Source organism: Mirounga angustirostris, unplaced genomic scaffold (genome assembly GCF_029215605.1).
Source record: "Mirounga angustirostris isolate CCGP_5_RB_7025 unplaced genomic scaffold, mMirAng1.0.hap1 SCAF_6, whole genome shotgun sequence".
NCBI lineage: Eukaryota > Metazoa > Chordata > Mammalia > Carnivora > Phocidae > Mirounga > Mirounga angustirostris.
The window spans coordinates 65937986-65963696 of record NW_026991714.1 but is presented as its reverse complement, the minus strand read 5'-3'; the positions used below and the strand labels follow the sequence as shown (position 1 = coordinate 65963696).

Genomic DNA, 25711 nt, shown 5'->3' with positions numbered 1-25711 from the left:
AAAAAGAAAAAAACTAATTGATGTCAATGTAACTTTGACTTGAAGAAGCAATATTACTTCGTGGAGCTCTAAGGGGTCACTGAGCTAGAAATGTGGTCTTCACGAACAATTCTAGGGATGGGTAAAAGGCTAGGAGAAATGTCATGGGCCAAAAATAAATCTTCTGGAGGTAAACTATTATTATTCTTGTATTCAACTGGAGAAAAATCTGCCCTTTGTTGCCAGCACCCACTATGAAAAAAAGCAAACGACAACCAGGATTCGAGAAGCTAAGGCAGTATGTACTTCTAAGTCCCACATGCCACTTCTACTGACTGCTAATACCCTCCTGGCATACTGACACATGCGCGAAGGGCTCCCATCGAACCTAGGACTCCCTCTTCCTGATGATCTCTTGCACATTCGTGAGGCAAACAATCCTCTATCAGTATCATTTTGGTACACAGAAGAACTTCTAAAGATACCCAATAAACTCTCTAAGCTCCTAAGTATTTCCCAGGAAAGCAGTACTGATATGAGTAAGTTAAAACATAAAAATGTCTGGGGTACATGCTGCTCTTTGCATGGATGATAACATGGAGCTCTGGGGTTTGAAAGCCCTTCTGACACATGTTAACGATAGATGAATTTAATTCATCTTAATTTTTAGAAACTGTTCGTTAAACACAGATAATTCCATTTCAGCGGAAAGGACATATTAAAACCTGGGAACATATTAAAATATCACAAGCTTTTCAATAAACATATATACACACAGGTACACACATGTATATTACTAATTTTTTTCAGACATGCATACTAATGTGTTGTTTACCAGTGCCTACCCCAAAACAAGCACGGGTCTGGGTGGACAGTATATCAAAAATACTGGTTAGGTGGTGCTGTAGGTGCCGATATACAGCCCCAGCTTGGACATCCCTTGCTAGTAAAGGGAAGAAGGCCAGGTGAAACTAAAATTAAGGTGAAGAAATAGGTTTCAAAAATGTACACCAACTTCTTGTCCTGGAAATACAAAAGTGCTTACAAGGTAAGAAAGGACTGGAAGAAACATTAAAAACTGGATTGCATTCTAGGGGCACAGAGGGGCACATGTGTCAATGATGGAAAGAGCCAATGAGGCAGTCATGGGTTAGCAACATCAGTGATAAGAAATGCTAAAAATCAAGAGGTCTAATGGGGACAAGTGGTTGCACAGAAGGCCAGGTACCATGCAGTCATGTGGGGGAAGAATCTTTAGGAAATGCTGCCTGAGATTGTTTAGCTCAGTAATTAAGACCAGACCTTATTTTGAATAAAAAAATAGAGATTTCTTTTACTTTAAGTGGTGGGAGGGTAAAGGAAGAAAAAGTGGGGCGAGGAGGGATGCCCTGATACAGAAGTTCTCATGATGTTTGAAGTCTGACATTTCTTTTCACTGTGCTCATTCATGAGGGTGTGTGATGACCAAGTCTTATGTCTATGAAGGTCTGAAAAAATTCTGGAACATTAGCAAATTGGTTTTTCACCTGATGGCAGAAGACTACCAAGCAGAGGAATATTTTACGAAACCCTGAAACTCTTTTACCTGAAGGAAAATATCGTGATTTCTGGGAGAGAGTAGAATATATAGAAAAATTTTCTATAATTCTTCTGTTGTGGGAATATATAAGATAAAAACTATATTCTTTTTTTTTTAAGATTTTATTTATTTATTCATAACAGACAGAGAGAGAGAGAGAGGCAGAGGGAGAAGCAGGCTCCCTGCTGAGCAGGGAGCCCAATGCAGGACTCGATCCCAGGACCCTGGTATCATGACCTGAGCCGAAGGCAGGTGCTTAACCATCTGACCCTTAACCACCCAGGCGCCCTGTATATTCTTTTTTTGTGCACCAAAATGAAGCATAAGTGAAAGAAATTTTAATTTAAAAAATATAATATGTATTAAAAACTTGTTAACTGCTGAAATAATTTTGTATTTGTTGATATATTGCTTTGCAACATATGCATGTTTGAAATCTGCATCCCTCTATCCCTCCAAAATCTTAAAACTTTCACTAAAATGGTACATTAGCCCTTGAGCTATCAAGTATAAGCTGTAACATGTATTCACATTTCCAATGCTTATCAAAATGTAAAAATCCTCTCTAAAACGACAGAGGGTTTGGACTGACTGTATGGTTATGTCATGTTTACTTGAGAATAAAGGAAAACCAGCCTGAGGACTTTAAACACATGCTCAGGATGAGCAAACAGTAGAGAGAAATCTGAAATCTCATTCCCAGGCAAAAGGTGAAAAACCAGTGTAAGTTTTAATATGATAGGTAAGTGTAACAGTTTATTATTTAATGTTTAGTCTTAGATTTTCTACTTCGTTTTAATTACTATTTTGAACACTTTATTCATAATTTATCCAGCACAGCTAATAAAAATCCCCATTCCAAGAGGATAAATGGCTACTGTTAAATGATTTGAACTCCCTAAAGGAGGGGACAGCACTATAACTAGGTCATCATAATGCCCGGGTGATAACAGTAAGAGCATTGTATTGGTTCATAAACAAGGTCAACTGGTTAATCGGGGTATTTCCAGTGAGGAACTCAGACTCAGTGACTGATTTTTTTTGTTCTTCCCGTGAAACAAATGCAGGACTACCTTCAAAAGCTTAATTTTATTATTTTAAAAAACTTGACTGCACATAAAACTATATTACCTGGCATTTTTTTCTGTCAGCGATAGACCCTTGTATCTTCTATCACAGCAGGATAGTGCTGGTAGTGGTAGTGGGGGTAAGAGGACAGACTCCCTCAGAAAGAGCTCTGGGTCCAGATTCACAAATCTAACGCTACCACCCATGATCAAAGGGGTCCTATGAAAGTTTCAATAATTTGCTGAGGTATTGTGATACTGGAATGTTAAGTGTAAACAGAGCCTGGAAAATTAGCTAATTCTACCAATATTCTTCATCTCAACATAATGGGTCCAAGAATTCAATCTTCATGTGAAAAACAAGTTTTCCTATGTTGTCAATTTTTGTGTGGAAGACAGACAGGACAACATGTTTGTAACTGGGGAGAGGAAAAAGGTTTGCTTGCCCAACCAGGTAAGAGGTGTGGCCATTAATGACCAACCTAACCTGGTTCTCTGGGGGTAAAAAAGGCCAAATATCTGCATTGAATTGCTAAAACATAATGAAATGTTGGTGATTTCATGAGCAAGTTCTGAGTCTTGGTACAGATCCTCTCCAAATCTGGCAGTGTATTCCACCACCAACAGTAAGTCTGGATACGGGACAAGTTTATGGGGTGTGCAACTAAGTAAGAACTGGATCTGTCTGGTTTCTCATAGATGCCCAAATGTTGTGTTTTTCTCATCATGCATCTTACACATATTATGATGTATGGACACAAACATTTCGTCATCATACTAACATATCTTCTTAAGTCTACATATGGATTTAGGCACACATGTATGCTTTCTCCCCCTCTGCCCCACTCGTAACCCCGTTCCCATTCTCCCTTCATTTCTCTTACCATTGGCAGGTCTTTTAGTATCTGTATCCCATCTCCTGGGCCCATGTGTGCTATGTGGTTGAAATTAGTTGGGTTAGAAATTAATTTATTTCTCATTTCTGGATCTCGTAGCATTTCTCTGTAAGATAAAACACCTGCTTAGACACTTTTTCTGTGATCAACCTAGATGATTTTAGAAAAAAATTAGCATCCTTTATTCACAAAAATAAAACTGTGAAATCATATTTAATAAGGATAGAATTAACTATAAAATATACTCCATTAAAACTTTACTTAGAAACTTCTGTTTTAAATAAAAGATCTTGAGCATTTTGGTGGGAAAATAGGCTTCTCTTAGCACTTACATATTAAAGCTGTATTTTACAGATAGTTCTGACCATTCTATGTATGTCTTTTAAAATAACTGAAAACACTTTAGCGATGTTTTTATATGTGCCCGGAAATACTATAAGCCTTTGGGCTCTTTGCTCATGAGAGCTAACCTGAAGTTCTAAAGCCTGAACAGATGTACCACATACAGACATGTGCTGTTTATATTATTATACAAAGGCCCATAGTCTAAAAGTATGTAAGTATTTCATATACACAGAGCAATGAATTATATAATATGATACTTTAATCCAGTGCATACTCACACTTTGGAGAGTATTAATTAAAACTACACTGAAAAGTACATTCATGATTGCAGTTTTGATACCATAGATGGGTGACAGATTTTAAGAGCTCAAATCTGCCTTCCGAGTCAAATACCAGTATCACGAAGCCTCAGCTTCATACCCACCTCCTCTGCTGCATCCTCTCCTCTTCTGGGACCCTGAAGGAGAAGCGCCGTTTGTTGTTGATGTTTCTAACCATCTGTTTCCGACTATTGTCCGATGTTTCAGGAACCACCAGTTCATCCCCTTCTGTTAGAAAAAATACCAAGAATGGTGATGTTCTTTAAAGTGCAAAAATGCTTTTTATCCGTTAATCTCTAAGACGGTACCAACATTCACCAGTTGTACAAACTACGCAATTCTCATTTTTAAACGTTGTGTGTGGATACTCACAGCAAATAATAATTTAAACCAGGACATACGTAAACAGGTATATGTGAAAATTAAACATAGCTTACAAAGTACAGTTTCACTTTAATTTGATTATAAACAAAAACTGGCACAATTTTAGTGGAAGACAAGAAAAATGCAGTTGCCTGGGGGGTCCTGTCACTTTGCTCCCTCCCCCTGCAATCTCTCTGCACTGTCTTCTCTCACCTTCCAGGCACTGGGTCCAATGCTCTTCCTGTGAGGCTGTGCGGCAGTCAGGTGTAAACGGGAAATTATTCGTGTAAATGATAACTAAAAGTATTTTGACATAATAAAACATGTCCTTTGCAAGATCCAGTCTGCCAGATGTGCACTAAGGACAAAACCTTGCGCTCCCACCAGCTTCCTTTACTAAAGGTAAGACTCTGTTGCTATTTCTACTCGTCTGATCTTGGGGAGGAGATGATACTTAATCGTATGCATCCAGTTTCAATTTTAATACCTAGAAGTAAACAAAATCGTCTGCCAAGGGCTCCCCAGACCTGTTGAAATTTGTGAACACACTCTAGGAATAAAATAGGCAGTTGTATTCACACAACATGATGAATGCCATTCTCTAAATAAGGAATAGGAGAAAAGCCAATCTTCAGAATTTTTAACAGCCACAAAGCTGAAGTGAGAAAAAGGAGACGAGCGGAAGCCTGCAAGGCAAGCCAGGGCAGATGATTAGCGGAAAAGCAATATTCTGCTTGGATGGGAATAATGTAGCTTCATGTGAAACACAGTTTTGGAATTTGAGAATCGCGAGGGCAGAGCAGGTCTGGGTGAGTGATGGTGGAATGGGAGATGTGGGACAGTCAGAAGGCTGCAGCAACACTTTGAGCCCCTGAGAGATGAAGGACAGAGCAAGAAAGAGAAAAAGAAAGGGCCTCTGGGGAATGGGGCCCCTTCCTTTTCCCGAGGACACGACACCTATGCTGAAATTCTGTCAGGTATTCCCTCGCTAAGCTCCGCCTCCACTGCCAGCTCAGAGCAGAAAGATGAGAGTACGGGGAATGCAAGTGGAAAGAGGCTTCATCCTACGGACACGACTTGGGACATGGACATGGACGGCCACACACAGTGAGAAGAGGGTGGAGCCAATCCTATACCAATATTTGGACTTCCTCTAAGAGACAGATACAAAATTAAGTACAGGCCCTTAGAGGTGAGAGGTGTAAAGCTCAAGTGTCATTAGCTTCATGGTGGATCCATCACTGAGTGGGAATCATTTCTAAATTCTGACTCTCCCTTTGGAAGTCCTCTCCTACAGCCACCAGTCCGTCGACCCAGAGACCTCCAGAGCGCCAAGAGCACATGCCAGACATCAAATGTGAAGGCAAGTAGTGACTGTGGACACAGCCTTCGTCCTCTTTGGATTCCCGTCCCGGGGCTCCCACTCCCCGCTCCCAATTCTGGTGCTCCTGGGACTTTCCTCTCCGTTCTCCTTGCCCTGAGCTTATATGAGCACTTCCGAAGTTCAAAGCCCTATGTGTTGTCAGAAGATGTATTCTCAAAGTCCCCGGTCAGAACTCTGGATGAGTTTTCACAATTTTAGCACCACAAACCTGGGTTAGATTTTGCGGTATCAATAATACAGAAGACATCTACAGCTATACTTTCTCCACTTAAGTCAGTACTCCACAAAAAAATAACACGGTAGGTCAGCAATAAATATATTGTGTATACAGCTACGCAAGATTAAACAGAATGCCTTTTTAGGCAGACATTTATCTTAATAGACTGAGGATAGGATGACAGTAGCCAAGATCACAGACTTTGGAGTAAGATACACCTGAGTTTAAATCTGGTCTCTGCCACTTATTTATTTTCCTCAGTCAGTCAGCTTAGAAAGAACATTTCCATTGAAGCTACCCTATTAATGTATATTTTCTTACCTGCCATCTTATTTTTGAAATATATTAATCTAATTGTCTCCAACCCTAAAAGGTTTAATGATCCTTCATTGTTTAAGGGTCGAACCTAAAATAATAAAAAAAATAAAATTAGTATTTCAATAAAACCTTCAAATGAAATCATAAAACTTCTGGCCTATTTAGAAAGCACACACTATTGAGACCTTCCATCTATCCTTCCTCTTCAAAATATAGCTCCCTCAGAAAATCAACAAAAAATTAACATTAATTCTGATGGAATTATAAAATTATCTAATTTGAACAAAAAAGTTATAATGACAACATTTTGAAGGAAGACTATTCGGGAGGAAAAAAGCAGAAATACATTTAAATCTTAAATTTGACTTTTTACAACCATTAGTAACTAAATCATTATACTAAGAAGATATCAATACAGCTACTTTATGAATGTGATTAGAACTATATGTCCACATATGATAGAGATGAAACTGTGTACCACTCAGGGGGGCTGTCAGTAAATGGTGACAAAGCAACTCCTCATGTACATGGAACAGATGAATGGAGTCCCTACCTCACACCACAGATCACACACCAACTCTACAGGGATTAAAGACATAATAGGCACAACTTTCAAACTTTTGGGATAAAGGTCCTATTATCTTTATGACCTTGAGTTAGGAAAGTTTCCTAACAGAAAAAAGATAAACTTAAAGGATAAGAATGATACACATATAATGACATTAAAATTTGTAACAATAACCCCTGAAACTAGTAATACCCTCATGTTAACTAACTTAAATTTAAATAAAATCTAAAATAAAATTTATAACAAGTTTTCGGCAAAATAATATAATTTATTGTTATTAAAATAAATGCTAAGCAAATGAGCAAAGCAAAGCAAATGCTGAGCAAAATACACAATCAAAATGGATAGGACACAAATGGAGATTTACCCCACCCCTTACTAACTCAATATTTACAATACATAAAGAATTTCAATAAATTAATAAAAAAGAAGCCAAACAGAAAAGTGAGCAAAAAGCATGACTAGGTTTTCACAGAAGAAGAAATAAGAATGAACACATAAACAAAAGTAAGATGAATAGACATACAAAGATTAGGGACATGCAAATTAATGCTTTGATGAGATAGAATTTTACAACCATTGATAATGGTTATAAAACTATGATTTCTGAAAATGGCAAGGTCAGAGAAGATGTGGGTCTGCAGGAACTCCTCTTTACTGCTGGGGGGAGTATGAACCGGTACAATGACTCTGGAAAATAATGACACTATCCTATAAAGTTGAACCCTTGCTTTCCCTGTGCCCCATCAATTCCACTCCCAGACATGAGATATAAAGAAACTCCTGCACATGCACCCAGACACAGGCATCAGTGTTCACAGTAGCAAAACCTGGAAAATAATTCAAATTCTGCCAATTAGAGAATGGAGAAATGAACTGTGATTTATTCACTCAAGAGAATATTTTATAGTAGTGAAAAGCAATGAGCTACACATAGCACGTGTAACAACAAGGGTGAATCTTGAACTATGCATGCAGAAAGCAAGGTAGATGACACACATGTAACATTTTCATAAAGCTCAAAAGCAAGCAAAACTCAACAGTACAAATGAAACAACTGTTTAAGAATATTTAAATATGCAGCCCCCCCCCCCCAAAATCTGTATTTTAAGAAAAGCAAAGCAACGATACCTATAACATTCCCTCTCTGGGGAGGGGCAGGGGTATGGGATAAAGGAAAAGGACACCGGTAGAGGCAGTGATATTGGTCATGTTCTGGCCCTAAAGTTAGGAGGTGGGTTCATGAGTCAGCAGTTAATTATTATGCTTCATAAAGGTCACATTCTTTCATATACATTATAAAATTCACATGATAAAAATAAAACAGAAAACTAAACGCAATCAACCCAAATATACAAACCAAAGGGCCATATTGTAGGTGCATTGTACATAAAGTGGGAGTATTTACAAGAGTTTTCATTGCTGATGTGCTTTAAGATCGGGGCAGACTTCAAAATAGGACGTTGGCTACTTTCTGGTACCTATTCCTTTACACCTGCCCCCTAACCGATGATACAAGCTACATATATCTGTATGAAACTATTAGTCTTCTCGTATGCAAAACAGTCATTGTATACCTATAAAATTCCCTTCTGTTATCATAGGGAGATATTAAAGGGAAAATCATGTTTTATTAGGAATATATAAAGCCTTTGTGTTTTAATCATGAGATGCTTAAACAGTTTTGGTTCTAAGTTTAACCACCTTTCTAGCGTGTGAGAGCTGTCTCAGGATTAGAGCCTGCATCCCATAATGTGAAAAGCAGTTACAAAAAAGAAATGACAGCCTTCTCCTCCCTCAGAGCTCCTGAAGTAGAAGACGACACTGGCATTTTAAGTTGGGTATAGATTCTAGTTGCTTGTTATGACAATACTCCTATTGATACAGTGAAACTAAATGTGATAAAAAGAGTATGGTGTTGAATTCACCTACAAAATTAACCAGCTTGACTTTTGTTTCTAGTGTTTCTCCTCTTAGCGAAACCCCAAATTACCGACTGCCAGAAAATGCCTGAATAGTGAAAAATAGCCAACTATTAGTGTTTGACTACACTCCTTAGTGTTTGAATACACTCATTAGTGTTTGACTACACTCATTAGTGTGCTTAGCCCATATTTTCACATGAAATTACCTTTTTGAGTGGGAGAGTCTGAATCCATTCCATAGAGTTCACGTCGAAGATATCAACCGCGTTTTCACTGTACACCGAGAGATATGGTGCATTGTAACCTGCAAGAAGGGAAGGAGGGAACAGTGGCTAATTACTTCTAACTTGTAAACCCCAAACATTTTGAAAGATCTATGCTAAATAATTGTAGAGCACAATCCCACCCAAATCCTACTGTGTTCACGTAGTAGCCACTTCAAAACATTTTTGAGGCAGACAGAACATGTCATAAATGAGCAGAGGACATGCTGCGGGTCAGACGGCCACTTTAATACATAAGGATTCTGCTAACACAGACGGCAGAATATTCCCTTCTCCAATACAAGTTCTATAAAGGGATGTCATTACATTTTTTAAAAAAGTATTTGATTCCTAAACCAGTTAAGATACTTACAAAGCAATCTTTAGGTGAGACCTGCCATCACATCTATGAACATAGGATCACACACCTGACACAGGCACGTGAATGGGGTAAATGTTCAAAACCACTTACTGGAAGAATGAACAACGACAGACGGTGCACAAGCAAGAAGAGATGAGATGGTTGACCTAAGCTGACGTCGCGTTTTACATCCCTGGCCGAGCTATTCATAAAAGCCAGATATTCTGATTCCGTATCAGAAGTAATACTTGGAATTATTACCTGACCAGGTTACCAAACAGTCCTTATTCTACATAGGACACCACAGATAAGAGTACGTATTTTAGAAGAAACAAAACTTTAAGAATAGTTAGGTATGGGTGGGTAGAATTACAAGTATTTTTCTTTCTTTTTTTTAATCTAGATTTTCTAACTTTTCTGTAATAAGCATGTATGGCCTTCCCAACTTTTCTCCCACTAAACTTTTACACTCAACTGTATCCTGCCCATCACTCCTCCTACCTGGTTCCAGTGGAGGAGATTTCACGCCTCTGGCCCCAAATCCTTCCCCCTGTGTTCTGAATTCCATCCTCTCTGGCCTCCGTGGGTATCTTACTCTATTTCCTGTATTTACCACACAGTCAACCTTTCCCTAGTTCCCCAGTTCAGGATTCAAGCATGTTCAAGTATCTTCCACTAAAAACAAAGCACATGGGGTCAGACACTCCTCCCACCAGCCTCTCCAGAACTTGGTACTTATGCTACAGAGCACTTAGAATCCAATGCAACTTCTCGCTTGTCATGAATCTTCCCTACTTCCCACTCTGCACCAGCAGGGGAAAATTGCCTATTGAGCTGAGCTCTCTATCTTTATCCTAGTGAGATGGCATGTAATGAGTATCCAATAATTTATTAATGTCTTAATATTTCTCGAAAGAGTGCAACAGGCAATCTCAAATATCTATCTATCTAGATAAAAATATAAAACAGAGAAACACTTCTTACAGATGGTGCATTATACCTTTACATAACTGATTAAATAATTCACTTAGTAACTACTTCTCCAGAGTAAGTCTCATGAGCTGTTAACGCTCACAAGCACTGTATTTTGGGGAACCATGAAGATAACTGTTTAGAGTTACTTCAAAATATAACATGGGTTAAAAATCCACTTAAGTAAAATATTCCATAGAAAGATTAGCTTCAACTAGGTACAAGGTAATGTCAAGCCTGCTGGCCGAGGTCTAACTATGGTAGTTACTTCACATAATTAAACAACATAATTGACACTTGGGCAAAACCTTAAGGGTGACTTTAAAAAACCACCTGTTATTAAGAGTGAATATATTTAGGAGATGAGGTGGAAGGAAAAGGAAAGAAACAAAAAGGTAAAACAGCCAAAATAAGAGACTCTTACAACAAAAGGAAGGATTTGCTGGCCACATCAGTTCCTGCTGTCTCGATCTCCGGCCCTGGCAGTCGGTGTATACCCCGATGCTGTTAAAACACAGCAGATACTCTTTACTGGAGATCTCAACTGCACAGATGGCATCCATCGGCTGATGTGCAATAAACGATAGTGTGTGGTCATTTGAATGGAGCATGCTGTACGGACTTCCTTCCCCATTCAAGGGGTATCTGAGGAATCCCGACTGGAATCCCACGCAGAGTTGTTCACTGAAGATCGCCATCCATTGCACATTATATGGCACTTGAATTTCCTTAAATTTTCTGTGACGGGTCTTGCTCTGAAATAGTTCATAACAAAGGACCTGCCTTTTCATAGCCACACACAGGCATGTGAGAGCTCCATGGCACACTTTGCCAGAAGTTATGGACTGACACCCTTTAGTTTCTGCCAGCTTATAAAAATCAGTCTCTCGTCCGTCCAAAGCTGACATGGGAAAAAGTCGCACATGACGATTTCGTCCTGAGATCACAGCGACAAGCTGATCATTTGGAATGAGTTCAATCTGATGTATCTTCTTATTGTCACCAACTCTAATAATTTCTATGCAAAGAAATGATAATAAATCAAATGCAGAATAATGTTTTATTTACTAATCGTATCCCAATTATACTCAAAATGGTATGTCAACTTATAATAAAGACAAAGATACACACAGAAAAATAAGAAATCCAAATCATATGGAGAAAGAGGAAGATAATTATATCCATTATAAGGCAACTGCATACACCTACAGTGAGGTGTTAAATTCAGCACCACGATTTCTGGCAACCAAGGCAAAGGATCCCTATGTGATAAAGCATGCTACATCTGTAGGAAAAACCTTTTTACTGGCACTAAGTTCTCAGGAACTTTACCATGGTGCTATTTTAAGGTATATTTCACTGAAGATATTTCTTTCTTTCTTTTTTTTTCCCAGGGAGAGAGAGTGCACATATGCATGTGCATGCAGAAGCAAGGGAGAGGGGCAGAGGGAAAGAGAATCTCAAGCAGGCTCCAGGCTCAGGGGTTCCATCCCAGGATCCTGAGATCATGACCTGAGCTGAAGCCAAGAGTCAGACGTTTAACCAACTGAGCCACCCAGGTGCCCCTGAAGGTATCTCTACGGGTAACAAACAGATGTAGTTTAAATGCATTGTTTTCCCATGATCTCTCTTGATCTGAAGACAGGACACTAGCAAATTGGTTCCTTTTTATTTCACTCAGTATTTAATTTCTCCCTGGAAAAAAATCTGTTGTATTAAGTGTGGGGAAAAACACCCCCACATGAACACATTTTAATGACTGCTACCTCTTCAAGCACTAACAGAGCAATGAACAAATCAAGCTGTATCTTTCACATCTATCTTTAGGCATGCAACCTGAGTTTGTGCCGCAGAGCTGTTAAATGAATGACAAAAGAAACAAAACACATTCTTGCAAGTTTAAGACCTCAGGAGGATTAAAGAATATTAAAAGTATCTTGATTTATAAACATATCCAATTAGGTGTGGAAAATTTCAATTACAGAATGCATAAGAGCAAATCGTGCTCTTCTTAGAATTTAGAATCTAGAGTTTAGGTTTGTCTAACAATATGGTTGAAAGTTACTCTGCAATAATTAACTTTTCTCTTACCATCTTTGGTGACGTGAACAACAAACAACCCTTCTTCATTGCCCAGCGCTATCCTTTCGTGATCTATGGAAGACATAAATATGAATAGGTAAAACTATGTAAAACTAATAGAACAAACAGATAATAAAGAAATTTGGTGCAAAAAACTGAAATAAGTAACTTAAAATAGCAATAACAATTTGTGCTATTAAATCTCCTTTCAGATTACAGTGGTAAATGTTACCTCATGTCTTTTTAAATGGAACAATCATTAGAAAGTATATCCATTCTTACAAAAAGAAGTAAATGTTTATTCAATAAAGGGTGAAAAAAATTAAAAACCTAGTTTGTTAAGCACCCTGGGTCTAGTTCTATTTCTTGTTTTGGGAGGGAAAATTGTGGAAGGCACTTGGACCCTACTCACTAGCTTTTATTGACTAGAAAGTAACAAAAGAGTTGGATGTGTACAGACAAAAATGTAAACCTCCAGATACAGACACCGCCATTTCTTGAGGGCATTTGATATGCAGGGTGTCCCGTGTCACATGTCCCGCCTTCCTGAAACCTCCTCATCACTTCTGCGAGGTAACTGGAACCTGTATCTTACCTAGGAAACTTATGCTTTAAGAAGTTAAACAACTTGTTCTAAGTCACACAGCAGAAAATAGATCGTTAATAGGTTAATCTTCAGCACCGTTGCTTTTTCAGAAGAAAACACACTTGGAAAGTGTACTTATTCTCATTTACTGGAAAACATAGCTCTCAATGGCCTCGCTCACTCAGTAGGCATTTCCTGCGCATTCAGGGCACAACACACGCCATGCTGGACACTGGGGGTTCCCAGCTGCAAGCCAGCCCTGCTCACACAGTAGGTTAGTCAACAACTATGGTAACACGGTCAACGGGGCAAGTCCGTACCTATGATTGCAGCTGCCTGGGTTGTTTTAATGAGGGGCAGAGTGCTGTCATAAGCCTCCTTGGGAACATAGACTGAGCGGTCTCTGAATTTGCTTTTCTTCAAAATCTTGTGCAGCTCACTGAGCATGCCCACCCACTTGTTCCTCTCGCTCTCGCTCTCCGCGAGCATCAGGACCGAACACCTGCTGTCAGACGCTGAGAGCTGGGAAGCCGTGACCTAGGATAGTTTAATCAGCCTATGTTAGAAAACAGACAGCCTCCACACTGGTTTCATGCTGATGCTAGTTGACCAGACTCTGGCTGACAAAATGAGCATTCATCAGATGACACCTTTACCAGAGGTCAGCTCTCCTAAACAGAGAATAACTAGTCTTCACATTAGAATTCATGACAAAGCAGAGGTAGCATATACCGCTATCTATCTAGATACCATTTTAAATGTTAGTAACCATTTTTTATTTTCTTTGCTATAAAATGCCAGAATGCCATCACTGAGAAATGCATGACCCATACTCATACATCAACAGCAGCTGACATTTACTGAGCAATCTCTGAGCAGTGATCGGAGCATGTTACAAGTATGAGACAGGTATTGCTATCATATCCTGATTTTACATATGAAAATACTCTGGCGCAGAGACTCACGGTCTCCAAGGATGTCCCACCAGACTGGGATCCTGGGTCCATGCTCAGAAGCACTACACCAAACCGATTTTCAACTTGTTTTAAAAAGTCAGCAATAACACTCCGTTACTTCATAACATAACTCACATTATTTTAGAGAAGATCAGATCACTTGAGTTGGTATTTACATGAAGATTTATCACTATACAAATAGCACTTACAATCAGAACAGACTTAAACTTTATATATACGGATCCCTTCTTAAAGGCAGCAGTGACCATAAAATCCCACTATGTGAATCAGCTTTAGGCAAGTGGGCCTCTTTAGGCTCCCTTGGTGACCTTTCTTAGATACAAGATTCATAGACACTCAGCATACGGGCATAACATTAGGGCAGTGGGCTTTTTTTTTTTTTTTTAAACATCTATTGTCTTAATTTACCAGTTCAAGATCCCCCTGTAGTAGGGCAGACAGCCTCCAAAGATGGCTACCAACAATTCTTTCTATGGAATTCTATTTTTCTCATCAAGCTCTGGAGTCTATTTCCTCTCCCCTTAAATCCAGGCTGGCCTCGTGACATGCTCTGACCAACAGAATGCATGGGAGTTATGTCTGTTTTGGCCTGGTCCTTAAAAGAGAGGCCTGGCAGCTTCTTTTGTTCTCTTGGAGGCCAGCCCTGTAGAGCTCAGCTGGATGACTGAATGAGAGACCACATGGAGAAAGTTCACAAAGAGAGCAGAGATCGCCCAGCCTGACAGCCAGCAGCAAGGCCCCAGATATGGAAGCAAGGTTATTTTGGATATTCCAGCCCCAAATGAGCCGAATGTAGCCACAGGAGTGACCCTACTCAACCCCACTCAAACTGGATAGCTGACCCACAGTATGGTAAAAAATAAATCATTACTGGTTTAAGCCACTAAGTTTTGAGGTAGTTATTACAAAGCAATAGAAATAAAACATTAATTTTTTAAATGAGATTTTAAAAAGAAACCTCTATTTTCCAAAAACTTGATAAACCTCACACTTACTCAATTTTCCATGTGGTATATTTATTTGGAATGTGAATTGTGGCTCAAAAGTATCACCCAACATGAAACTATTTTAGAAGCCAAATATTCACACTTTCTACAGGTCTTTTACTAATAAAATATTTACTTAGCACTAATTGTCTATACATTCAAGTACTGGATGATACAAAACACATTAAGGAATATAGGATTTACTATTTCCTAGTAAGTTTATGATCTATATAAAGAGACAAAATATATATTCACTAAGAACACATAATTCAGTGATCAAATTACAGTGCACATACTCACTCTGAATATGCAGGGTATATCTTTTCGACTTGCATGAATAACATCAGAAGCCAAGACTGAACTCACAGAAAATTCTTCATCCCTGAAGGAAAAATGCAACATTAAAAGTCAGTGTATGCGGTGTGTATGTTGTGTTTAGGGTGTGCATCCAAATAACACACATGGGACAATCCTCAAAACTTCATTGCACAAAACATTCAAATTGAATTAAAAAAAAATTGATTTTTTTCGCCACTGTAATTGATGGTGCCCAGAGGAATTTATAAGAGGTAACTTAGCAGTGGCAATTACACAGGGCTAGCAACAGCTGCTGCCTCCAGCTGCAAGGCCAGTACCCGTACATGCAGACGAGGGATCGGAACCCTCCAGAACAAGGCACCCTCTTGCCTCCCGCAACACAGCTCACGAGCTCACAACATACCATATCTGACATTTCACTCTTCTGTCAACACCTGAAACAGAATTCCTCCACAATAATTTACTCCTTGTGACTTCCTAATTCTTAGTGCCATCATTCTCTTGGTCTTGAAGACTTGACGCCTTAGTCTCGTCTCTGCTTCTTCTCCCTGTCTTTCTATAGCAATTCCCTGAGCAGGCTCTGTCAGACTTTCGTTGCTAATGTTTCCTGCACCTATCTCCTCACATTCTGTATCTGAGGGGAAGAGGATGTGTCTAAGGTGCTGGTATAAAATGCCAGCGTGCACCATGGCACAAGCGTTTGCTTGTTCTGAGTGCTGGAGAAAGAGCTGGAGGGAGGCCTGTGTGGGAGTCATCAGCATAGAGGTGACAGCTGAAGCTCTGGGGGCTCATAAGTCACCCCAAGGGAGCGCAGGAGTTACAAGAAGAGGTAAAGGAGAGTACTCCACAGGGCAGGGGAAGGGCCTAAAGAGTGAGACCAGAAATATTCAAGAGGTGGACTCATTCAAATGTTTCCCGGCTCATTACATACTCCAAGAACCTATCTGATTCTGGGATATTTTTCCTTGCACTGGATTTACGATCTATACCTTCAGGTGACAAGACCACGTATTAGGCCTTCGTCACCTCAGCCATCTTTATGCTGGTCTTTTGGATTCGAACATTAGCTTCTTTTCCCTAAGTCCGAACCCCAACTCACTCACTCAACACACATCAACCTGTCCTATAATGACACCTTGCTTCCTGGTTTTAATTACATTACTCTGGCAATATTAGTAAGTTAGATTATTAATATGAAATCAGATTTAAATAAAAATATGGCAATGTAATCAGATGAAAAACCAGACACTTTTTTATTCCTATGTCATAAAGACACAAATATTTTCACTTTTGAAAGCTTACCTCATGTCAATCACCTGACTGACCACGACACTGGGCTGAGACGCTTTTCCTTCCGCAACATCGTATAGGAAGAGTTTAAAGTCACAAACCACAGCCAGTGCTCTTTGCCATCCTTTCTTCACTCCAGCTGGCTTTGGGATCTTCAGGAAACAGAAACAACTCAAACTAAAATGTTAGTCACAGCCCCCTCAGTTACCTATGTAACTGCACGATGGAAACCTAAAGATAATGTACACGTGTCCTAAGTCTGCCGCTCTGGGGGGGTCAAGTGCAGATGGAACACACAGACCACTGATAACATGAGAAACTGTAAGAATACATTCTTCAAATATTATATGACTTTTTATTCTAAAAAATTTTAAACCATTTTAACTTTCACTAATAATTCATTAAAATAACATTCATGGATTTCTTTCTTAGTAGCATAAAAGTCAAATTTGGGAGTATGATGAAATGTAGCTTACACTTTAAATGCTATTCAGGATTACAAGTAAGAATACCCCCTGATAACATCTCACATGTCATAGGCATACACTGCATCTCCAGGAAGACCAGGTGCCAAAGACTCCTTTAGGGAGATTCCAACATCTGTTCGTTACAAGATACGGACAGTACAGAAAACCGTAGACATTTTGGAATTTATTTCCAAGCAAAGGCCAGGTTTTTGTTTTCAAATCACTCTGGATGAAATAAAATTATTAGATGAATTTTATTCGCCTATTTTTCTGGCAAGAAGTATGTTTGTAAGACGACTGGACTTTATTTTCAGTCATTAATCAACCTCAAAAGATTAATCTAAACCCAACCTAATCAGACTTACCCTGACATGACCTTCATATGCTGTTCCTATTCCCTTCTGCGGGTCTATCCCCAGAGGCCCTTTTGTCTGCTCAGGCGGGACTGGACAAGCAGTTGGAGCTTTGTTTACACAAGTTATATGACATGAAAATCCACACACTTTTGAAGGGGGGAAAAAAAACAATGTTCAATAAAAATTCACTTTTACAAAAAGATAATTCACTGAGCACTCATTACATACAAGGGGCTATAGTAGATGAATGCTTATCTGTGGCTTTGTTTTAAAGAACTGTTTTGTCATTTGGGGAGCCGATTCATTTGCTTACTAATAAGAATTTCAATGAGAAATTGTAAAGATTTTTATTATTGTAATATTGTTTTGTGTTAATATTAGTAATCAAGAGCAGCCAATACATAGGAAAAAAAAAATCTAAGCTTGTGAATACAACAGTTGATTTAAACTTGGCATTCCAAAAAGTAGTTTCTAGAGTTCTAACTCTTCGTCTCACTGCAACTTGGTATCTGCCCTGAAAGTTTCTCTTGCCAGAGTCACTAATGGACATGAAATTACCTGACATCTTTGCAGTATCTGGCAAACTTTACCAATCCCTCTTTTTGAAAATGAAATTGTTTAATGATTAAAAATGTATAAATCACGGGTAAACTTTAGGATTTGTTAATATCATTATAGATACTTCAGCTATGACTAAGATCATAATAACGGTCAACTTTATTGAGTACATTTCTCTGTAACAATCTAAGAGAGGTACAGCTACTCCTATTTATGATGGACTTGCCCTGGGTCACAGGACTCATAAGTGGCATTGCTAGAATTCAAACCCAGGCAGTCGGGCTCAGAGCCCACCCTACCAACAATGCTGCCATGATACCTCTACCTGATACACGTATGATGAACTTGAGACTCCAAGAAACAGGATAAACAAAAATAAATGTATAAGTTTCACCGAGACTTGGTTGGATGACAATTAAAATATTTAGGGGGTGCCTGGGTGGCTCAGTTGGTTAAGCCTCCAACTCCTGATTTCAGCTCAGGTCATAATCTCAGGGTCGTGGGATTGAGCCCCATACCGGGCTCTGCATTCAGCAGGGAGTCTGCTTGAGATTCTCTCTCGCCCTCTGTCCCTCCCTCCACTCACTCTCTCTCTCTCTAAAATAAATAAATAAAATCTTAAAAAAAAAAAGTAAAATATTTAAAACAAACAAACTTGTTGGAAGGGGCTGTAGACTAAGAATATTCATCTAGACAATTCCTACTCTAAGGGTCAGTCCTGGAGAATATTTGGGAAAGATTAAGAGAGGACCTGAAGGGATACCATCAGGGAATGCATGCACATGGGAAAATGTATCATACACCACTGATAGGCATTATGAAACCGCCAGAGGGGCAAGATGAACTAGTACTGACTGTCAAAACTACCAAATTTCTGTAAGACATCTCGTTCACTTGTAGAGTGTCTAACAAGTTATAATTTGTTTTACTAATTAGGCAAAAATCTCACCTCCAAAAGCAGAGGAAGCAACAAAATAATTGTCCTATACAGGATCTAACTTCAATCAACCAGGAAGAAATTAAAATGATAGGAATCTTTGGAGGCTGTAACCACATTACCATAACATTTATGAAAGCCTGGGCAGGGTCTAATGTGTCCCCACAGTGTACAGGGCAGGGTACTAAGAGTCTTCAGGAAAGGGGTGCCTGGGTGGCTCAGTTGTTGGGCGTCTGCCTTCAGCTCAGGTCATGGTCCCAGGTCCTGGGATCGAGCCCCGCATCAGGCTCCCTGCTCCATGGGAAGCCTGCTTCTCCCTTTCCCACTCCCCCTGCTTGTGTTCCCTCTCTCGCTGTGTCTCCTTCTATCAAATAAATAAATAAAATCTTAAAAAAAAAAAAAGAAACTTTAAAAAAGAAAAAGGGTCTTCAGGAAAGAAACGTACAATTTCATGATGTGAGACTCTAGAAAGGGGCTTGGGAGATCTCAAAAACCCCTACCATGTAATTGCAAATGATTCTGATGCATAAGAAATGATAAGGGACCTAACACCAGGTACCTATCCAGGATTCTTTCTGATAAACAGATTTTAAAATGACATTTATTTTTATTTGTATTTTATTCTTTTAAAGATTTATTTATTTTAGAGACAGAGCTGGGGGAGGGGTGGAGAGAGAGAGAGAGAGAATCCTGAAGCAGACTCCCCACTGAGCGTGGAGCCCAATACAGGGCTTGATCCCAGGACCCTGAGATCATGACCTGAGCCATAAACCAAGAGTCGGATGCTTAACCGATTGAGCCATCCAGATGATGGCCTCAGATGCCCCTAAAAGTGACACTTATAAGTACTGGCTAAATCCAAAATGGGACAAGGCTTAAAAACTGTACAAATTCTCTCCTTTGGCTTCCATCACACCTTCCCAGTCAATGACACAGGTTGTTCCTTTTTCAGATTACTTTGCTGTCTTTACCTTTCACCTCCCCTGAGCTGTTTCCTAAGGCTCCGTCCTCATACTTGCTCTCTTTTCACTCTGTGTGTTTCCTGGAAAACGCCATTCCCCTTCATCACTCTGTATGCTCATAACTCTCAAATCTACTTTTCACCCTAGACCATTTGCTTTGGCTCTAAACCCATGCATCTACACAACTAGCTGGGATGATGCAATCTGGAGCTTCTACTTTGGCTGTGAGAGCTAATCGGACATAGAATGCACTGCCTTAAGATGCCATTAACAGCCCCTTGATTCAAAGTGACCAAATACAAACTACAAGCACATTCTACAAGGGGAACACCTGCTTCTGATGTGCACTGATGACCATCCCTGCAAAGTCCCTTCCAACCCTAAAGGCTAAGAAATGGAAACTCATATTAGAATTTGAACTAGCAACTATTTTATCTTTCTCATAAGATAGATCAGTAAATGATACATAAGGCATTGTTACAGTGATAAATTTGATTTGATTAAAAAAAGTGTATTCCCAAACTATTCCCAAACAGTGTATCCCATTATAATTATTTAAATCATTTTCATTTCAGAAGTCTTAGGAAAAATAAAATGGTGCCCAGACAAATATACTTTGTTTTCTGTTCAAATGACCCCTGATCTCTCATCTCTCAGAATGTGAGCTCCTCGAGGGCAGGCTCTCAGTCTTCTCCCCATCCCCAACTACATCATGGTGTCTAGAAGTACAGGACAGGCATTCCATGAACACATGATGGATGAATCAATGAGTCAATGAGCGGTAGGGAAAATCCACTGATACGAATACTGGGAATAAAATATCTTTCTGAGGCAAAGTGGCAGACACTTAATATTTCTGAAAAGATACTGAACTGCCTACTTCTGAAGAATGATTTCTCTTATTAGAGAAATTAAGCAAGGTGAGAGTTAAATGAACAGATTCAAGGATAACTTTTATGTCTTCTGTCACTCAGCTTAACGCTTTCCCAGAACCACAAATTCACCCGCAAAACGAAACAAAGATGAATGAGCCACACTGACAGAGGTCTCCCCTGAAAAATGTTTCTAGGGGCCATCCAGTTTCTCCCCTGTTCAACATGTAGCAAGTGCTTGCTTTATTATCTGTACTCCTGTTATCAGAAAAAAGCAGAACAAGCAGACACTTATATATTGTGAGATCATGACCTGAGCCATAAACCAAGAGTCGGATGGGGAATACAGTTACGTGATTACAGTTAGGAAGCCAACGCTAGGACTCTAATGTCACACTCTCCTGCTATTTTGTTCTTACCTTCACAGGAACAGCCCTGTCTTATCAAACCCACCATCAGAGAGGTGCACTGGTGACATCTGGTAGGGGTAGTGAAAGATTTGACAAAAAACTGATGGGTCTTGCGCTGCAAAACAAAGGGATAAAAAACATACACCAATTACTAAAAACAATTATTTAAAGGATTTCTGTAATGTAAATCTCTGGATGCCACGCGATCTACTAGGATGTTTTCTAAATAGAAGTGCAATGAATTATTTTCATTTCTCACATCTTTCTGTAATTTACGCTCTTTGCATATTTTTATTAGGCAATATAGAGCTAGGTTAAGCTAAAAATAATGTAAGAAGTTATATGGTAATTAATTGCTCTTGAATGCCATTTGAAAAGTTATGAACTGTAGCTTTTTATTTTTGCTCAGATTTTGATTCAGGAGTTTTAGAAATTCTTCAAATTATTCTTCAGCAAAGAGTTAAGTGAACTGTTACATATTTGTACCTCTACAAATAGAGAAATTTAATATGCTTTTATAACTTCTTAGGAAGAACAAAGAGTAACTGAAAATTCTTGTCCTGGCTATATATCAAGTAATTTTATTCTCTAGGACCAAGAACAAAGAATATGCTTAATGAATCGGTTTCCTCCTATGGAAGCAGGTGGTATTACCCTTCAATAGACAAACATACACCCATATTATTCTAGAGACAGATGGCAGCCCGAAACTTCTTGTTGCAAACCCAGTAAAGTTCTCTAAGTCTTGTTTGTCCTATCTGGTGGTAAGTCCATGTAGGCTGCAGCTCTCCAGGATATCCTCTCCTTTCCAAATTAACTCTTAGAATGTTTTAATAACAAATGAATTGTATTAACTGTTCTTCTACTCTACTGTGTGAGCCTAGGGACACATTACTTAACTTCTCTGTGTCTTACTTTCCTCTTTCTATAAAATAGGATCAATAACAGTATCTACTTCATGGGGTGGTTAAATGAGTATGTGAACATAAAAAAAGCCTTTCGAACAGTGCTGGCGTAGAGTAAGCATTCAGAACATAGTTACTTACTTTTGAAAACAAATTTGGCTAATTACTTATTTTGTATGTGTGATTGATTTAAACTAGTAAGAACTCTATTCCAATAATATGTGAATTCTGATGACATGCTGTTATGAAGTAGTAGTAGTGTTTTAGTTGAGACTAACTTATAATAAAAAACTAAAAGGACTCTTCAGGGGTGCCTGGGTGGCTCAGTCGATTAAGCATCCGACTCTTGATTTTGGCTCAGCTCATGATCTCAGGGTCGTGAGACTGAGCCCCATGTCAGGCTCTGCACTCAGCATGGAGTCTGCTTGAGATTCTCTCCCTCTCCCTTTGCCACGCCCCCCAAAATAAATAAATAAAATCTTAAAAAAAACCTAAAGGGACTATTCAAAGCTTTAAAATTTAAGTTAAAAATAAATTCTACTCTTCTCAATTGGGATATATGATTTATACCCCACAAAAGCTTCAAAGCAGGACTAGGATCTGACTCTACCACATCTGGAACAGAGACCACCCTCAGACTAACTGTAAAATTGCTCCCGTGTGCCCTGAGCCCCAACCAACGAGGGGACATTGTGCCGGTACTCCACATGCATCATCTCATTTAATGGAGACAATACCCCTGTAAAGACAGGTAATATTTCCTCATGCAGATAAAGGAGATGAGACTCAGTTACTCATGGATATACAATTCATGGTAGAGTTAAAATTCAAGCCCACATCTGCCTGATTCTGCCATCTCTCAGAGTTTGATCATTTAGAAACATGTAGAATATGCTCCTAAAAAAACCCCCCAAAACTACACAAGGCAAAGGTCAAGACTAGGGGCCTCCATGCCTGTGATAAAAATACAAGTACCTAATTTGTTAATATCATATAAAATCTTGCTCAGTATTTCTCCTGTATACCAAGTTTTACTCTTACTTTTTGCTCTTTGAGGACTATCCAGGGCAAATTTTTTAGCATTTTTTCAATTGTTCAAAATTATGGCAAAAGATGCAAAGTTAGTTTACTGATTCGCTCTGGAGGCTTTTATCACAACAAGAGAACTGATCAACTGCTTAAGGGAGGTAACTTCCTTCTTTCTTCTAAGGGATAACCGACAGGTCTGGAATATCAGTAATAATAACGGTAGCCACAACAAACGTTAACAGTAATTCTTGACAATACCCAAGAAATCATTGACAAAACATATTACATACCTTTCCCCCCCCCCCCCCCCCAGAGATCTACTCAGGATGTCATAATTTTAACTGATTATGCTGGGAAAGAAAAATGTTTTTGCAGAGTATTATTTAACTGACCAGGCAACCAACTGGTAGGTGCTGATTAAACCATGGGAGGGGGTGGGAGGTACTACTAAAGAGTAAGGGGTCCATGTTTCACTGATCTCAACGAAGGACAGTATAAAATAGAACATAATTAAAGATCATGATTCTGATGGCACTGACCTCTAGACAAAACACTAGGATTTTGGATTTATTTGTTTTTGGTGGAGGAGAGAGGAACAGTAACAGAAAGATACTTGGATCCACTCCTAGGGTCCAGAGTACCTGGCTTCTGACTTTTCTAAGATCCCCTTTCTGCCTCCGGGTCAGTATTTGATTTCTAATACTTCCCCCAAGGGTAATTTGAGGAGGAGAAAAAGAAGAAAAGTCTAGGAAAAGGGGCATTAAACCTAAAGCATGGACCCAAATTAGAGTTTTAGATTATGTGACAGTTTGGAGTAAACTGAGAATTAACTATAAACTCAACATTTAAAGAGGTAGACAGAAAGAAGGGCTCTTCTCTATTCTAATTTTGTCTGTGTTGTGGACTTAAGCTATCACTGGAGAAGATAAAAGGTCTTTAACAGAAGCTGTGAGAACACAGCAGAACCAATTACGACCCCTGGTAAAAGCTTAAAACCTCACTGTTGATAACGAGAATTTTACCACTGATAAATGACAAGAAGTCTTTACCTCATACAAACCTTTCTTTTAAAATAAATTTTTAAAAATGCTTTTTCTTTTAAACACTTTCAATTATTTTGATATAATTGTAGATTCACTCCATCTTAAGATTTTTTTAAAGGTTTTTTTGTAATTTTTTTTTTTTTAAGATTTTATTTATTTGACAGAGAGAGACAGAGAACACAAGCAGGAGAAGCGGCAGGGAGAGGGAGAAAAAGGCTCCCGCTGAGCAGAGAGCCCGACATGGGGCTCAGTCCCAGGACCGTGAGATCATGACCTGAGTTGAAGGCAGACGCTTAACTGCCCAGGTGTCCCTGTAGATTCATTCCATCTTTTAAAAAACATGAAGTAAATTTTATTTTCGGGGAGGAAACTTAGGTACACAAAGCTGAGTTAATTTTTAGTCCATGAGGGTGCCTGGGTGGCTCAGATGGTTAAGCGTCTGCCTTCGGCTCAGGTCATGATCCCAGGGTCCTGGGATCGAGTCCCACATTGGGCTCCCTGCTAGGCAGGAAGGCTGCTTCTCCCTCTGCCTCTCTCTCTCTCTCTGACTTTCATGAATAAATAAATAAAACATTAAAAAAAAAAAAAGAAGGTTTTGTGGTGCTTCTTATTTGAAAGAAAAAAAAATTTAGTCCATGAAATATCATCACAGAGCTTGGCGGAGGCCCCACTCTGGTTTTATTTTGCCTTACTGCTTTTTCCATTCATCCCTGATTATCCACTCTCCATCCTTCCCCATGAGATCTGGCACCCAGTCTAACAGGATTTATACGGGTCCTTGGGTATGTATATATCCCTGTAAATTAGATAGTTTGAGTGTGTTTCTAGTATATGTGAGTACCCAGGAGCACACATCAGCCACATGTTACCCATCTTTCCCCCATTTCCAACTCCCTGGTACGCTTTGTAGCAATAAATGTCTGTCCACTCCACAATGCCATGTTGCTCTCCAGAATGGATGTATGTGTTTATACTTCCACTACCTGTGTGTGCAGCTGCCTGTTTCTTCATGTCCTTCACGTTACCTTACTTAATTTTTGACAATCTGGTGAGTATAAAGTGATAATTTTTTTTCCCTGTTGTAAATTTTTAAAAAAATTTTCTGATGTTATGTTAGTCACCATACAATACATCATTAGTTTTTGATGTAGTGATCCACGATCCATTGTTTTCGTATAACACTCAGTGCTCCATGCAGTACGTGCCCTCCTTAATACCCATCACCAGGCTAACCAATCCCCCCCCCCCCCCCTCTAAAACCCTGTTTGTTTCTCAGGTCCATAGTCTCTCATGGTTCATCTCTCCCTCCAATTCCCCCCGCCCATTTTTCCCTTCCTTCTCCTAATGTCCTCCATGTTATTCCTTATGTTCCACAA

At 39.2% G+C, this 25711-nt stretch overlaps 1 protein-coding gene across 11 annotated transcripts in view; it reads right to left on the bottom strand.

The window, feature by feature from the left end:
• Nucleotides 1–25711, bottom strand: part of CDC42BPA (CDC42 binding protein kinase alpha) — a 347703-nt gene that overhangs the window by 13780 nt on the left and 308212 nt on the right. For all 11 annotated transcript variants that reach the window (XM_064594441.1, XM_064594443.1, XM_064594442.1 and 8 more), the window contains 11 exons: nucleotides 21368–21473; nucleotides 17629–17765; nucleotides 16809–16948; nucleotides 15489–15570; nucleotides 13546–13762; nucleotides 12649–12711; nucleotides 10982–11575; nucleotides 9168–9265; nucleotides 6472–6556; nucleotides 4291–4414; nucleotides 3510–3627 (listed from right to left, as the gene is read on the bottom strand). In XM_064594441.1, coding sequence (XP_064450511.1) covers nucleotides 3510–3627; nucleotides 4291–4414; nucleotides 6472–6556; nucleotides 9168–9265; nucleotides 10982–11575; nucleotides 12649–12711; nucleotides 13546–13762; nucleotides 15489–15570; nucleotides 16809–16948; nucleotides 17629–17765; nucleotides 21368–21473 — 1764 coding nt within the window. The remainder of the gene's footprint in view (nucleotides 1–3509; nucleotides 3628–4290; nucleotides 4415–6471; nucleotides 6557–9167; nucleotides 9266–10981; nucleotides 11576–12648; nucleotides 12712–13545; nucleotides 13763–15488; nucleotides 15571–16808; nucleotides 16949–17628; nucleotides 17766–21367; nucleotides 21474–25711) is intronic.